Source organism: Emys orbicularis, chromosome 1 (assembly GCF_028017835.1).
Source record: "Emys orbicularis isolate rEmyOrb1 chromosome 1, rEmyOrb1.hap1, whole genome shotgun sequence".
Taxonomy (NCBI): Eukaryota; Metazoa; Chordata; order Testudines; family Emydidae; genus Emys; species Emys orbicularis.
In genome coordinates this window covers 156770047-156783590 of record NC_088683.1, presented here as the reverse complement: position 1 = coordinate 156783590, position 13544 = coordinate 156770047, and the positions used below count along the sequence as shown (strand labels likewise).

The following is a 13544-nucleotide window of genomic DNA, read 5'->3' as shown; positions in this document are numbered from 1 at the left end:
GGCTTGTTTTAAGCCATGAGGACACATTTTCAGCCTCATAACTATATACATAAAATTACAACCTATAACCTTACTATAACAACCATGCTCAGTGCATCATGAGCCTTCCAAAGAAACCCGACATGACAAACTTTGCATTGATATCACACAATCATATTATAAGGATGAACATGGGGGTACAGGGTGTTCCCCCGAGGTACAGAGCGTCACAGCGCGTGTATAGTCTCTTCTGCTCACTCATTCCAACCAATGCAATTGCAGCGCACAAATTAACTTGAGAGGAGTGGTTGGTTGATTTATAGATTCCTGCATTGAAGCCAATAATTTGTGGTTGAACACTAGAGCATATCCTTTAGAAAGGCATCCAGTTTGATCTAAAGATTTCAAGTGATGAGGCATCCTTGGTAAGCTGTCCCACTGGGTAGTTGCCTTCACTGTTTAAAAACTTGCACCTTTGAATTTATCTAATTTCAACTTCCAGCCAATGGATCTTGTTATGGCCAGTATTGCCAACTCCAGGCATTCAAAACTCACGTTAGACCTCCCAATGAAATCACAACATTTATTTAAAAACAACAATAACGAAAAGATGGAATTTTTTAATTTGCCTTCTGATTTTTTGAGCCTTTAGAGGGGAGCCACACATACCCAACTTATACATGGGTCATTTCATGTTAAAAATTAACCTTAAAGGCCCTTACAAAATACAGGTCCCCTGATTGGAGGGGGATTCCACTCTGCCATCTCATAACCCCTGGGTTTTAGGGAGCTGCCATTCTCTCCATCTTCACTGTCTCTCTGCTCCCTCTTGTGTCCCCTAAGTACGCCTGCTCCTCACCTCCTCCCTCTCTACCACCATATTTTCTTCCTATATTTTCCTTAGTCTCATGCCTGCACCTTACATTCATACATAACTGTGACACAAAGGCTCCTTGGCACCAGCTTGCAAAGGCTTCATTGTCCTGTAACAGCAACTCCTATCAGGCCTGACAAACACCATACCTAGCACATTGTTCTCATAGTATTTGTCTATGAAGAATGTCATATGAGATCTTATATGAAAGCCAGGATCACACTGATCCTCATAAACATTCTGTGATATATGCATGGATTATATTTAAGAAGTTATGTATATGTACTAAACATATGTTTTAAAGTCTAAATCAAGGCAGGATTGGCAAACAGGTTTTGAGTCAGGCAAAGGACATTGATTCACCTGTCTTGCATGTGGCTATGTAAATTAAGCACTGCAAGCCAATACAATGGAACCCAAATCTGCATACAGAGTAAACAGAGGGATGGGAAGACACTGGAGACTAAACCACAGGGGGTTGTCCTGTCGTGGCAGGAATGAACTTTGAAGAACCTAAATAAATAGAATGCAAGGAGACGTTTTGTTCATTCACTGAGGAAACCCCTTGAAGAGTGGGTTGGATGCTTGGATCCTGGTATGACTGAAAACCAGCTAGCTCTGCAAAAGACTGGATCTTTGGGAGGAAATCTACTTTATTAAATAGGAAAAGTAACCATTGATAAGTGTGGATCCAGGTTTGCGTTTTATGTTTTTGTTTTTGTTTTATATGTAACCATTTCTGTTTCCATTATCCTTATTATCTCTTAAATCTTAGTCTTTGATAATAAATTTAGGATTGTTTTCACTATAAATGTATCTCAGTGCTGTGATGATCTGAAGTTTTACTAGTCAAGCTTTGTGTGTTGTATACTGTTCCCTTGGGGACAGCAAACCAGTCATTTCTGAGAGTGTCCAGTGACAGGAGCTGGATATCACAGGGGAACGCTTCAAAGAGGATTGAGGTGCACTGATTGGTTAACCTTCATGACAAAGTGAAGGCTGGCAGAGCCCTGAGGAGATTGTTTGGGTGACTAACAAACTGGTGGTGTCAGGGAGCGGGCATCCTGTTAAGCATGAGCAAATCTTCCTCTTGCTGGAGGCAGGGGGGTCCTGGGCACCCCAAGAAAGTGTCTCAGTAACATCCTTGTTCTATATGCAAAATTCCTCCTTCACTACGGGTGAGCTACTAACGCCTGTATCATTCCTCCTCCTCAGGTTTTGCTGTTTCGTTGGGCGCCGGCGGCTGTTCATCCGCTCTGTGCCTCAAGGCCCTGGAGTAGCCGAGAAGTTTCTTGTCCCCATTCTGAACGCTGTGGTGCTTTCTAAGGCGCGAGTGAGAGATGTTCATCATGAGATCCTAGCAGAAATGCACCATTGTCCCCTGCAGCAGGTGAGGTCCTGCTCCCTGAGCTCCCTGTTTGTCTGAGAGGAGGAGACTCATTTTGTTTCTTGCTTTTTGTATTGTTTAGTATCAGCCCCTGGAGCCCCCATGCCAGGCCCCACCTCTTTCTCTGCTTCGCTCTGTGGCTGAGCAAAGAAGCAAGGAAGCCTTTAATCCATCGCAGCTGCTGTCCCCCTTGGAGGCTCAGCACATGGGCACCCAAGAGCTGAATCGCAGACTGGCTTGGTCCTATGATACATTCTCAGCAAAGAGCTTCCAACCCCAAATGGTACGTGCTAAACTCCCCTTGCTATCTGACCTACAGGAGCTCCCTCCTTCCTCCCACCTTGATGCATGGGGGGGTGGGGCTGGGGCTCCTCTCCTCTTGATTGACATGTGGGTACCTCCAGTCGGGGTGGACCCTGCTTTCCCTGCCAGTGATGTAATGAAAGAGGTGGTGGTGGCAGGTTGCTGAGGGTATAATAAATGGTTTCCATTACAGACACTTCAATCCCATGCCCTTCAAGCTGGGGACTGGTTGATTCTCTTCACAGCTTCCTTTCCTTTGCAGGTGTTGCTGGGGGTGTTGAGAGCTTCCTGCAGCAGCGGCTCCCTTCAGCTGCGGGACAAGAGTGCTTCGATCCCCTGTGTGATCTCCCGCAGGGATGGGAGCCCCTTCGCTGACACGGCTCTCATAGGTGTGGCCCACTCCACTCCAGTGGGGGATCCTGGCTGCTTTGCCTGCTGGCCCCAGGGGGCAGGAGGGAGGTGGGAGGGAAGTGGAGGGGCGCTGAGCTCTCTCACCGCCTTGCCTGCTGGCTTTGGGAGCAAGGACACTGAGCTTGCTCTCTCTGCTTTGGCCTGTCTGTTGGCTGAGCTCTTCTCTCTGATATGTTTGCAGGGTCCCTTTTGCAGGTGGAAACCTACCAGCTTGTGGTGGAGCGATTCCTTCAAAGTGACTTTCCCTCCTGGGAGCAGCTGTGGACCCTGGAACATGTGAGGGGCAGAGAAACAAGGCAAGTGCCCCTTAGCCTGTGCCCAGGAGCATAAGGCCTTGGTCTCCCAAAGGGAGGAGTAAAGAAGTTAAATGTAAGTGGGGAAATGATCCCCTAGCCTGGGCCACAGTGACATGTGCCTACAGCTAGACGCATGGGGCGAAGGGGAATAATCCCAAGAGCCTGGAGAACAGTTCCAGACCCTTGGCTGGGAGGGAGAGTCACCCTGAAGCGTTGGGTGGGTAGAGGTAAAGGGGGGAGCAGCCTAGTGCTCCTCAGCTTGTGCTCTCACTTGCTGTTTCCTCCTCACTCGCTCGGTCCCAGAGTAATGAAAATGCGTGTCTGCCACTGTCCTTTACCTGAGATGCAATGGTTCAGACAGGTCCCTGGTGATGTGTTTGAAGGTTCCCCTGATGCTGTTGAACCTCTTGGCTGTTCTTTTTTCCTCCTCTGGCACCAGGCTCTGGAGTTCCCCAACGTGTGCTCCCATTAAATCACCCCCCACACACACACACCTAACTTGTGCGCACACAGTTTCTCTCTGTGGAATTCAAGTTGCTGGTGGCTGCTGTTTTGAGGGGGCCATTCCTGTTCTCATATAGTCCCTCTCTATCCTTGTCAAATGCAGAGCCAGAGTGACACTGAGTCTGTGCTTCCTGCATCACGAAGCCCCTGGGTGGTGAAATACCCCTGCAGTTCCACATCTGTATAGGTATTTATAAAGTTGCCCATTAACATGATATCTCAGTGCCTAAGTGCATCTCCTATGCTGCCTGCACGAGGAGGGTTCCTGTATCTGGGACAAACCCACCATCTCAGTCTATCCTGGATACACTAGGTCCAGCAGTCTTCAGCAGGCCTCCACTCCATCCGTTCCTGCTGTCTGAGCCTTTGGCCAAGGCTCCCTCTCTCTACTGGCCACCTAGTTTGGAACCTCCCTGCCTACTAAGTTGGAGCTGCACTGATATCTCCTCTTGGCCCCTCTTCTCACTCCAGGCTGTATGTGCAATTCTGCTTTGAAGATGTGCAGATTCTTCATTCGCCTGAGGTGCAAGTCCAAGAGGGTCCAACAAGCAGTGACAGTCCCTCATTGGGGAAAAAGGATGTTCGCAGCTCAAAGGTTGAGCTGGGATCTCCAGAGGCAAAGCTGCTAAAGTTGGAGGGGACCAGCCCAGGAGCTGGCTCTGAAGAGGGCTGTGATAGAGGCCAGAGCAGTGCCAGAGAAACCAGCTGCATGTCTCGTCTATTCCTGGTCACCCAGAAAGAGGGGCTTATGTCACGCAACTACCTGACGGCTGCAGAAGGAGATGGAGAGGGGCAGGAGCTGCAGCTCAGCTTCCAGGCCACCGTACTCTGGATGGACAAATCTCAGCTCTGGGGGCATCCCAGGGAAATTGGGAACCTGCCAGAGCTGGAGCAGACCAACCATCAGAGGGAGGACAGCGAGGCCCAGCAGAGGGTAAGGGAGGGCTGGAGGAAGCCATGGGGGTGGCCTTCTGGTTAGGGTGTGAGCTGGATGTTGGTATGGGGAGCCTGCCTGAGGGTCAGGGGAGCCAGGTCCACAGAGAGTGGGAGGATGGTTGTCTCTTGACCACTGATGTTTGTGAATGCCAGGGGCTCCCTCCCAGCCCACCAGGAAGAGCTCCACTTACCCTCTCTCTCTGCCCTGCAAGTGCACCCCTTCCCCTCCCCCACAGGGCACACCCCACTGTCACTTTGTAATCCAGCCTCTCCCTGCAGGGCACTCTGCCTTCTACCCGCACCCTGGGAGGCTGTGCTCTCCCTTCCCTTTGCCCACTCCCACCATGGTGAGCTCTGCCTCCCACCTCCCTCACCAGTGTCCCTCCCTCATCGGCTTCTCTTGTCCCATTCCAGGTGCTGCTGCTCTTTATGGGGAGATCACTTCGATGGTTCCCATTCCTGCACCTGGATGGGCTGTACCGGCTTATTGTGCCCCAGTGTTTGGTAAGGAGGGGCCTTGGTGCTGCCCCCTGCAGGGCCCCCTGCCACAGTGTGGGACTCCAGACTGGGGCTTGCTCTTCACCCCCACCTCGTCTTTTCAGCACTCTCAGAATAGCTTGTCACTCTTCAGCTCACCAGAGGCATTTCCTGCAATTGAAATCCTGCTCTCCCTGTGGCCATGAGAGGGTTAAGGGAAGCACATTAAGCCAACGTCCTGCTGGACTCAGTGTTGTGCTGTTAGTGACACATCCACGTCCCTGAATGACAAATGGAATGGCCAGGATGGTGCTGTCCCTTGCGCCACCTACAGACTCAGCAGTGGCTCCCTGGAAGGCAAAGAGTCATAGCAAAGGAGACTAAGCACCTTCTGGCTTTGGGGCTCATATTGCTGCCTATACCCTGCCCATGGGTCAATCTGCTTCACCTCTGTGTTACACCAAAATCCTCAGGAGTCTCTGCAAGGGCTTTTCTGCTACTGCTCCCTGGGCCCCTCCTTTTCCATCTACGCTTGAGGCCCTCTCCCCTGCTGATCTCTCCTCGTGCCTCCCTTGATGTGCCTCCTGCGCTGTTGTTCTCACAGGACTTCGGGGTGTTTGAGCGGCCCTGTCTCTCGCCGTTGCAAGAGAGGCTTCTGAACCAGTCGGGCTGCCCCTCGTGCCTGCTAGTTTCAGCTACCTGGCACCTACAGCATGAGACCTGGATCTCCTGCCTGGCTCAGCCCCAGGTATGCAGCATCTTATAGCTCTGGGTTTCCATGGGTGACTAGGAGTTCTTCCCTGGGGATCTGGCTCAGGAGACCATACAAAATACCCATGGGCACCACGGGGGGCTTTGGCACTTCTCACAGAAGTGTAGAAAACACTCCCCAAGCCATCCTGCCCTGAAACCAATACTGGGGAGTGGTAGCCTCTCAGCATTGCACAGTTCTGTGCTTCATGGCCTCAGGGATGGATGTGGTTATGGGCTTTGGGTGGAGCTGGTCCATATTGGTGGTGGGTGCATATCATAATCCTGTTAAGTCCGTATCTCCTCCTTTTCCAGGTGATCCCAGGGTCAGAGCGGGCAGGAATGGGGCAGACAGTCTTCTCCATTCCAAAGCTACTAAGCAGCAGGTATGTTGGTCCTTCCTCTGCTGTGGTGTTAGGGTCACTGAGACATGACCACCACTTGGGAAATGGGGTCAGCGCTGGCTCCTAGTGAGGAATGCACTTTACTCAGCCACCTGGGCCAACCCCTGCAGTGCAGTGAGGTTTCTTTGGAAATCTCCCTCATGCAAGTGCTGGCCTGGCCTGACCCTATCTAGCGTATAATATGTGACAAGATCACAAGTGAGATACCTTCCGAATGGGACCCCAAAACAGTTCGAGCTGTTGGGGGTGTGGAATTGGGTGCAAGAGGTCTCCACTGAATCCCTCTCAGAGATTCGGGGTGGGGGGTGTCCTGTTCAGAAAGTCTGAGTGCTACCTTCTGCTGCCTGTTCAAAGGCTATTGAATGGGGCTGAAATGCTGATCTTTTCAAATATCAGAGGGGTAGCCGTGTTAGTCTGGATCTGTAAAAAGCAACTAATCTTTTCAAAGTTTGTTTAAATATGAATGGAGTGACTTTGTGCAATGAAGCCCTTACCAGGCTCCTACAGTAAGGCTGATTCCCCTTCCATCTGCTCACCTGACCAGCTTCTAACTTGGGTATATAAATCCTCTGCTTTTCCAAAACCTTATTTAGGTAAGTTTCTAGGGCTTGCCTTCAGAATGTCTCCTACCTCACTCACACCACCCCAGGCTCTGATGCCTCCCTTCCCCTACTTTTCTGTTGCTTTTGCTCCTGCTTCTCCAGATCCAGCAACAGGAAGTGTGTGGAGGGAACCATGTACTTTGCTTTTGTGGGTGTAGGATTGATCTGAACTAGCTCCACAGAAGCCTGTATTCCAAGTTCTGTCTGCAGCCCACATGCTGCGGCCCCAGGAGTCAGTCCCTCAGTGGGAGCCAGGTGTACTGCGCCCTGCTGTATACTGGCCCCACTACACACTGTCTATAACATGGCTGAGAGTTGTGGCGTCTCCTGGTGGGGTTTATCCCTATCGGCCGCTAAAGACCTTCCACTCCTACCATGGCAGCTGCAGTCTTGAGTCTCTTGAGCTTATGGCCCTCTCCTAGGTTTATTGCAAAGGGGCTGGTGCATGATCTGCTCAGGATTGGGCGTCAGAACATGCTTCCCACTCTGTCTTGACCTTCAAACGTGCTATACGCACCCATTGTCATCTCAGGGATTCCCTGTGAATGGGAGAGCTCATGGGGAGAGGTGGGTAAGAATCTTACATGCTGAAAGCTTGAGTTCCTAGCCCACTGTCTGGCTGATGCAGGAGCAAAGTACAGCTGAGTTGGATAGGCCCCTGATGGAAGGCAGATGAAGTACAATTGTTGAACAACAGTGATGCCTCTCCTGCAAAGGGCTGTCATAAATCCTCCCTGCCCCACTTAAAACCCTGCCCTCACCTCTCCTATCCCAGCTCTTATCCTGCCACACACCCTTGTCTATTGCTCTGCCACATCACTTCCTAAGCTAGACAACATTCCGCATAACATGGACCAACACAAACACCAACAAGAGGCCCAAAGAATCATGGGGCAGAATTCAGGCTGTGTACATAATGCCCTGGTGTGGTCGTGGCCCTTACAATGTCCAGGGGGCCCTGGGACAGATGAGCTCAGGTGAAGGTGCTGAAGCGGCTGCGCCTTAAGTTTCCTCTGTTGCTGGAACCTCAGAACGGGGCATCTCTTCAGCCATCAGGCTCTGCCTCTGGTCTCTGTGACAGGACAGAGCCCCTGATTCTTTGCTCTGCTCTCAGTTTCACAGGCTCCCTTGTCTCTTTCTCTGGTGAGATAGTGGAGCGGACCTTGTGTGCTTCCCCTGGGAATGAAAAGCTCTCTGTGCCCTGCAGCAAGCGGCGGCAGAAAGGTCAGCACATGCCTGCCTCTGGCGATGCTTGGTCCCCTCTGCACTGTGAGGAGATAAGACATTAAGCCCTATTCTGTGTGCGTATGCTAGGGGTGAGGGGGAGCGTGCCAGGGTGCTGCAGCCCTGTCTGTGTGTCAGAGAGCCAGAGAATTCCACCCTGTGCCTCTGTGCATGCCAGGGTTGGACACCATGCCCTGGGGAGGGGGGGCGGTGCTACTGTGTCCCATTGGGAGGGAAAGCTCAGTGGTTTGAGCATTGGCCTGTTAAACCCAGGGTTGTGAGTTCAATCCTTGAGGGAGCCACTTAAGGATCTGGGGCAAAATCAGTACTTGGTCCTGCTAGTGAAGGCAGGGGGCTGGACTCAATGACCTTTGGGGGGAGGAATAGCTCAGTGGTTTGAGCATTGACCTGCTAAACCCACAGTTGAGAGTTCAATCCTTGAGGGGGCGATTTAGGGATTTGGGGATTGGTCCTGCTTTGAGCAGGGGGTTGGACTAGATGACCTCTTAAGGTCCCTTCCAACTCTGATATTCTATGATTGTGAGTACCTGTGTCAGGGATGGGATGGGACATTCTGCTTTGGTGCCAGTGTGCGCCATGGAAGGGGGTGCTCTGCCCTGGTACATGTGTGGAGCTGAGGCACCGTTTCCCATTTTGTGTGATGGAGGCACAGGCACCAACATTCCTTGGCGCCGGTGGGTGCTCGCGCCCGCCCTGCCCCGACTCCACCCCCTCCCTGCCCCACTGGACCCGGCCCGACCCCGCCTCTTCCCCGAATGCGCCGCGATCCTCCTCCTCTCCCCTCCCTCCCAGCGCTTGCCGCACGAAACTGCTGTTTTGCGGTGCAAGCGCTGGGAGGGAGGGGGGAGAAGCAGGACGCGGCGGCGCGCTCAGGGGAGGAGGCGGAGCGGAGGTGAGCTGCGGGGGACGGGAGGGGGGTCAGGGAGCTGCCGGTAATTTTTCCCTGTGGGTGCTCCAGCCCCGGAGCATCCACGGAGTCGGCGCCTATGGATGGAGGGACCAGGACTCTGTCCCTTGGGTGTGTTGGGAGCAAGTGAAAAGGTCCTTGGTCTTGAGGTGAGTGTGGGGTAGGGAAGGTGCATGGGCCTATGTGTACAGGAGGAAGCAGGGGACACTAATGTATGATTGTGGGGACCGGGTGCTGGCTGGTATGTGGGGCAGGACTACTGAAACTAGCCTGTAGCAGGGCAATCTGGGAGTGGGATAGAGCAGCTGCTGGTGAGCTCATTATGTCCTTGGCCTTCTGCATGCCTAGGGACCCTCCTGCCCTGGGATCACAGTGTGAAGCTGAGTGTCTCAGCTGCTCCTGGCTCCTCTGTTGTGCTGGATGTTTACATAGCAGTTGCCTACCTTCAGCATCTCTGGGGTTTGCTGCCTGGGGCCAAGATTCTCTTCCAGAACCTGCAGCGCAAAATCTCCAGGTACGTCTAGTCCCTGAACAGCTTATCAGCCCAGATCTAGACCCAGACACTCCCTTTCCCCAACCACACAGGTACACGTCTCCCTGCCACCATCCACCTTGGCCCATGGTCTTGTGATCTGACATGGACTCAATTGGCTGCATCCTGCTCCCTGTCCTCATCTCATGCCCCCCTTCCTTCCTGATCTACTGTCCTTTCTCCCTTCTTCCTGTTCAGCTACTACCCCCATTCCCATGGACCATGCCAAAGGCGAAAGGAAGACCCCCAGCCCATCTAGACAAAGGGGCCTCCTAGAGCTGCCTCTAATGTTTGCTTTTTTATGTTGCAGGTTCCACAATGTTTATTGCACGTACATTGCCTCCAGCTGTATCAGCATCCTGGCTCTGCCACCCCCCTGCTTGCTCCTTTCCTCCAAGTGAGTCTGGGCTCTGCCTCGCTCGTCTACAGGGGAGTTTTTCTCCATGGCGAGTTATTCATTCTTCTTTTCCAGTCCTGCAGGTATAGCCTCCAAGTCTCCTGCAGCCACATCCCCCTCGCTGGTGTTTCTGTCCAAGCTGCTGCTTCAGCCTCACAGCCTGTCCCAGGGCCAGATCCTCTGCCACTTATCCTGTGTCCTGGCTTTGTCCCTGCAATGGATCTGCTCCGTCTGCAGCAGCATCTTCAGAGAGGTGCCCACAGGGATCACTGGGGAGGAGTCCTCCTGGGAGTCATGTGCTTTCCACTCAGATGCCGTTAGCTGTCTTACTGAGTCTGCCCTCTGCTCGCTGGGAACGTAGCCCTTGTCAAATACAGTGTAGGAGAAATTGATTCTTCCTGACCTTTCCCAATGCCAGAGCCTCCTTCCCAGTGTCTAGCATTAATGCCTCTCACAAAATACTGCCACGACAGAAAAGGGCCCAAACCGCCAGTTGCAGAGATGCATGTGACTCTGATGTCTGGCTTGGTCACAGGCTGGGCTGGCTCTGGGCTGAGTGGGTGGGCTGTGCAGGAGAGAATCCTGCAGTGTATTAGTGCTCTGCCTTCCCAGTGCATACTCCATTCCTGCGGGAGGGTTTCAGTCCCACCCAAACCCTTAGCCCAGGGACCCTCAGCCCCTGGGGGGCTCCTTCCACTTGAGACACTGTCCCTGGGACTGTAGTTAACAAGCTCTTGAACTTGGGGAGGCACAGGGAGCGTTGGCTCCTCCCTCCACTCCCAGCTCTGACTTCTGCTCTTGCTTCAGGGGAGGTGCAGCCGACACAGCCCACCCTGCCCGTCACAAACAGGAGTGAGTCAAGCCAGCGCCAAGTAAGTGCTGGGGGGCAGGGAGTGGGAAGAGGTAGGTGGGAGGAAGCAGAGACCACCACGGTAGGGGAGTGAGAGTTGATCCAGTGAAGGCTGGTTGACAACAGATGACAGTTAAAACCAGTTAAAACTCTGTGTCACTTCCTTTGGCGTGAGCACAACCCTCCTTCCCCCACTGAGCCCACATGTGCCTGCTCTTCACGCTTGCCGTTGTCTCTGTCCATCTGTGCTTGGCCTGCAGGATCCTGGTGGAGGATGGAACAGGTGAGGCTCTGGTGCTGTGCAAGAACCAGCAGGTGGCTGCAGTGTTAGGCCTGAGCCCTGTGGAGTGGAAAACTGTGCAGAGCAATGTGCAGAGAAGGGGCAGCATTTTCATTCAGCATGGAGGAGCCAATGCCAGGCCTGGGGTAAGTGGCTTATTCTGGCAGTGGCTGCGGTGCTGGGCCTGAGCCTTAATTGAGAAGGAGCCCACTGACTCCTATGTAGCCATCTGGCTCACTCCACAGGTTCACTGACAGTACTCTGGTTCCTCCCTCAGTGTGTGGAGGAGCCTGAAGACCTTGTCACCTGCTACCTGAAGAGCCTGTGTAGGAGCCATGCCATCTGCCGGCCCATCCTGCTGGCTTTCAGCCTCGACAGGAAGTCCTCAAAGATTTCCCAGCCAGGTGCGTAAGTGCCCTCTGCTATCACCATCAGCTTCAAGTGCTGCTTGACTGGACAAGAAAAGAGTCACCTTACCAGATAGCCGGAAGAGGGCTGGGGAAGAATTCTCCCAGCAGCCAGGAGGAGGAGGAGGAGGATGTGCAGGGCACCTCTCTTGAGCTAGCCCAGGGGAAATCACCGAGGCTGTCAGTCCTGCCAGTATCCACAAAGCAAGGTCCTCTGACTTCAGCCAGGCTGTGTGGAATGTTGATTCATGTGCTTTGGGAAGGGCTATGGCATGGCTTGGTGGATTTATGGTTAGAAAAGTGACCATGCTGTCTCTCAAAGGTCAGACTGCTGGGGGAAGGAACATGGTGCTGCCATGTTCAAGTTCTGTCCATGATCCCAGAAAAAGTGGGATTTTTCTGCTAAAATTTTTAGCAGGATAGTTGTCACTCTTAGACTTCAGTTAAAGATCCGGGGAAGGAGAAGAGGGGAGTGTATCTGCCTTTGTTGGCTTCTTTCTGATGTAGAGAGAGACTGAAAAGGTTATTGCTGAGAATTGTGTGTTTACATGAGAAACATCAAGTCTTGTCTTCCCTTTCCTTATTGGAGAGCTCTCTGGAGAACTGGAGCTTCTTCTTGTGGTGACTTCTGCGTATTCTCACTCCTGGAATGAGTTTCCACTTCTCCAAGTTCCTAACACACAGATCTGCCTTCTTAGGAAGCTGTAAGATCCTGACATCAGACAAGAGCAGGTCAAATCAAGACTTGGATTGGAGTTTGCTGGCAAGATCCCAGAGTGCATAGTGCTGGCACCTCATGGAGATCTTCCACCAATCAGTATTGATCCCAATGCCACACTGGTGCAAGGGGGTGTTGTGCTGCTGGGAGACTCTCCTCTATCAGTTGGCACTGACCCCAGGGCGTTAGGGGTCATGCTGCCAAAGCAGTACTGTGCTGCAGTGTGTGGTATGGGTGACTCAGTGAGGGTGCTGTCCTGCTGGAGATGACATCTTTCACGTGAGATGTAAATTCCTTGTTTGTAAAGCTGGTGCTGGCATTAGTGGGAGTAGATGCCTATCCCCGTACACCTTCCGGGTGAGCAGTGCATAGCTCTTAATTCTTACATGCTGACTTTAGTCATAAAAAGTAAAAATGCTCTTTCCCTCAGAATGAGAGCATTGGTTTCCATAGCCCAGCATTCTGCCTTCCTCAGTCTCTCTGCAGTTGGTTGGTTACAGTGTTCACTTCTTGTCCTTCACTGCTGAGCATCTGTTAAACAGCTGCTGCAGCCCACCTCAGAGACTTATGTTGCCATACAGTGCTGGGTGAGTGGATGGAATGTAAGTTTATCAGTGAGCTACTTGTATTTTCTTTCTCCTTAGATTCACTGCAGCTGAGAAGGTTTCTGTGTGGTGAGATGGAGTTTGTGTCCCGAGTGGGAGCTCGACTGAGCCTGACGTGCCTGAACATCCAGGAGGCAGATCCCAAAGTCTTGTGCGGTCTGAGCAGCAAGAGGATCAAAACATCGATCGGTCACTCAGCTTGAGGCCTGGTCTCTCACCTCTGTCCATAGGGAAGGAATGAGAGAGCCTCTGATACAGCTTGGCAACACATGTGTTCTGGCTGAGTCTACAGGCTGTGGGCTGCGACTGGAGTGTTTGTTGTTAGGGCTTTGGGGTCAGTGACTGAGGGATGGAATTGATTGTGTGTTTCTTGAGGGAGGTCATTCTGAGACTCTTGACACGGCCAATCGAGGGCTAAAAATCTGGGAGTGACCTGTGCTCATCCCCTCTTATCACTCAGCTGTGGGCTGGACACAATACAGTTTGTGTGTATTTTACAGTATAATATCTAATGTAAATAAAAGTATTTTTAACAAAATTTAAAGAATGCCATGGGTGTTTGTAGAGAACTTGGGCAGAAGAGCATTTGTACCAGGTTTGAGAGCTGGGCACAGAGGTGCCTAGATTGGCTTGCCTGCCTGAGAAACCAAAGAGCAGTAATGGGGAGGGGCACAAAATCA

General features: G+C 52.2%; 1 protein-coding gene across 1 annotated transcript in view; it reads left to right on the top strand.

Moving 5' to 3' along the window:
- The window catches only part of CTC1 (CST telomere replication complex component 1), a 30889-nt gene extending 17822 nt beyond the window's left edge, over nt 1-13067 (top strand). The window contains exons 9-24 of the mRNA XM_065419615.1: nt 2069-2243; nt 2323-2523; nt 2806-2932; nt 3136-3250; nt 4226-4688; nt 5105-5194; nt 5772-5915; nt 6233-6303; nt 8038-8147; nt 9424-9589; nt 9918-10004; nt 10080-10257; nt 10812-10876; nt 11115-11280; nt 11412-11538; nt 12904-13067. Coding sequence (XP_065275687.1) covers nt 2069-2243; nt 2323-2523; nt 2806-2932; nt 3136-3250; nt 4226-4688; nt 5105-5194; nt 5772-5915; nt 6233-6303; nt 8038-8147; nt 9424-9589; nt 9918-10004; nt 10080-10257; nt 10812-10876; nt 11115-11280; nt 11412-11538; nt 12904-13067 — 2449 coding nt within the window. The remainder of the gene's footprint in view (nt 1-2068; nt 2244-2322; nt 2524-2805; nt 2933-3135; nt 3251-4225; nt 4689-5104; nt 5195-5771; nt 5916-6232; nt 6304-8037; nt 8148-9423; nt 9590-9917; nt 10005-10079; nt 10258-10811; nt 10877-11114; nt 11281-11411; nt 11539-12903) is intronic.
- Nucleotides 13068-13544: the final 477 nt, after the last annotated feature.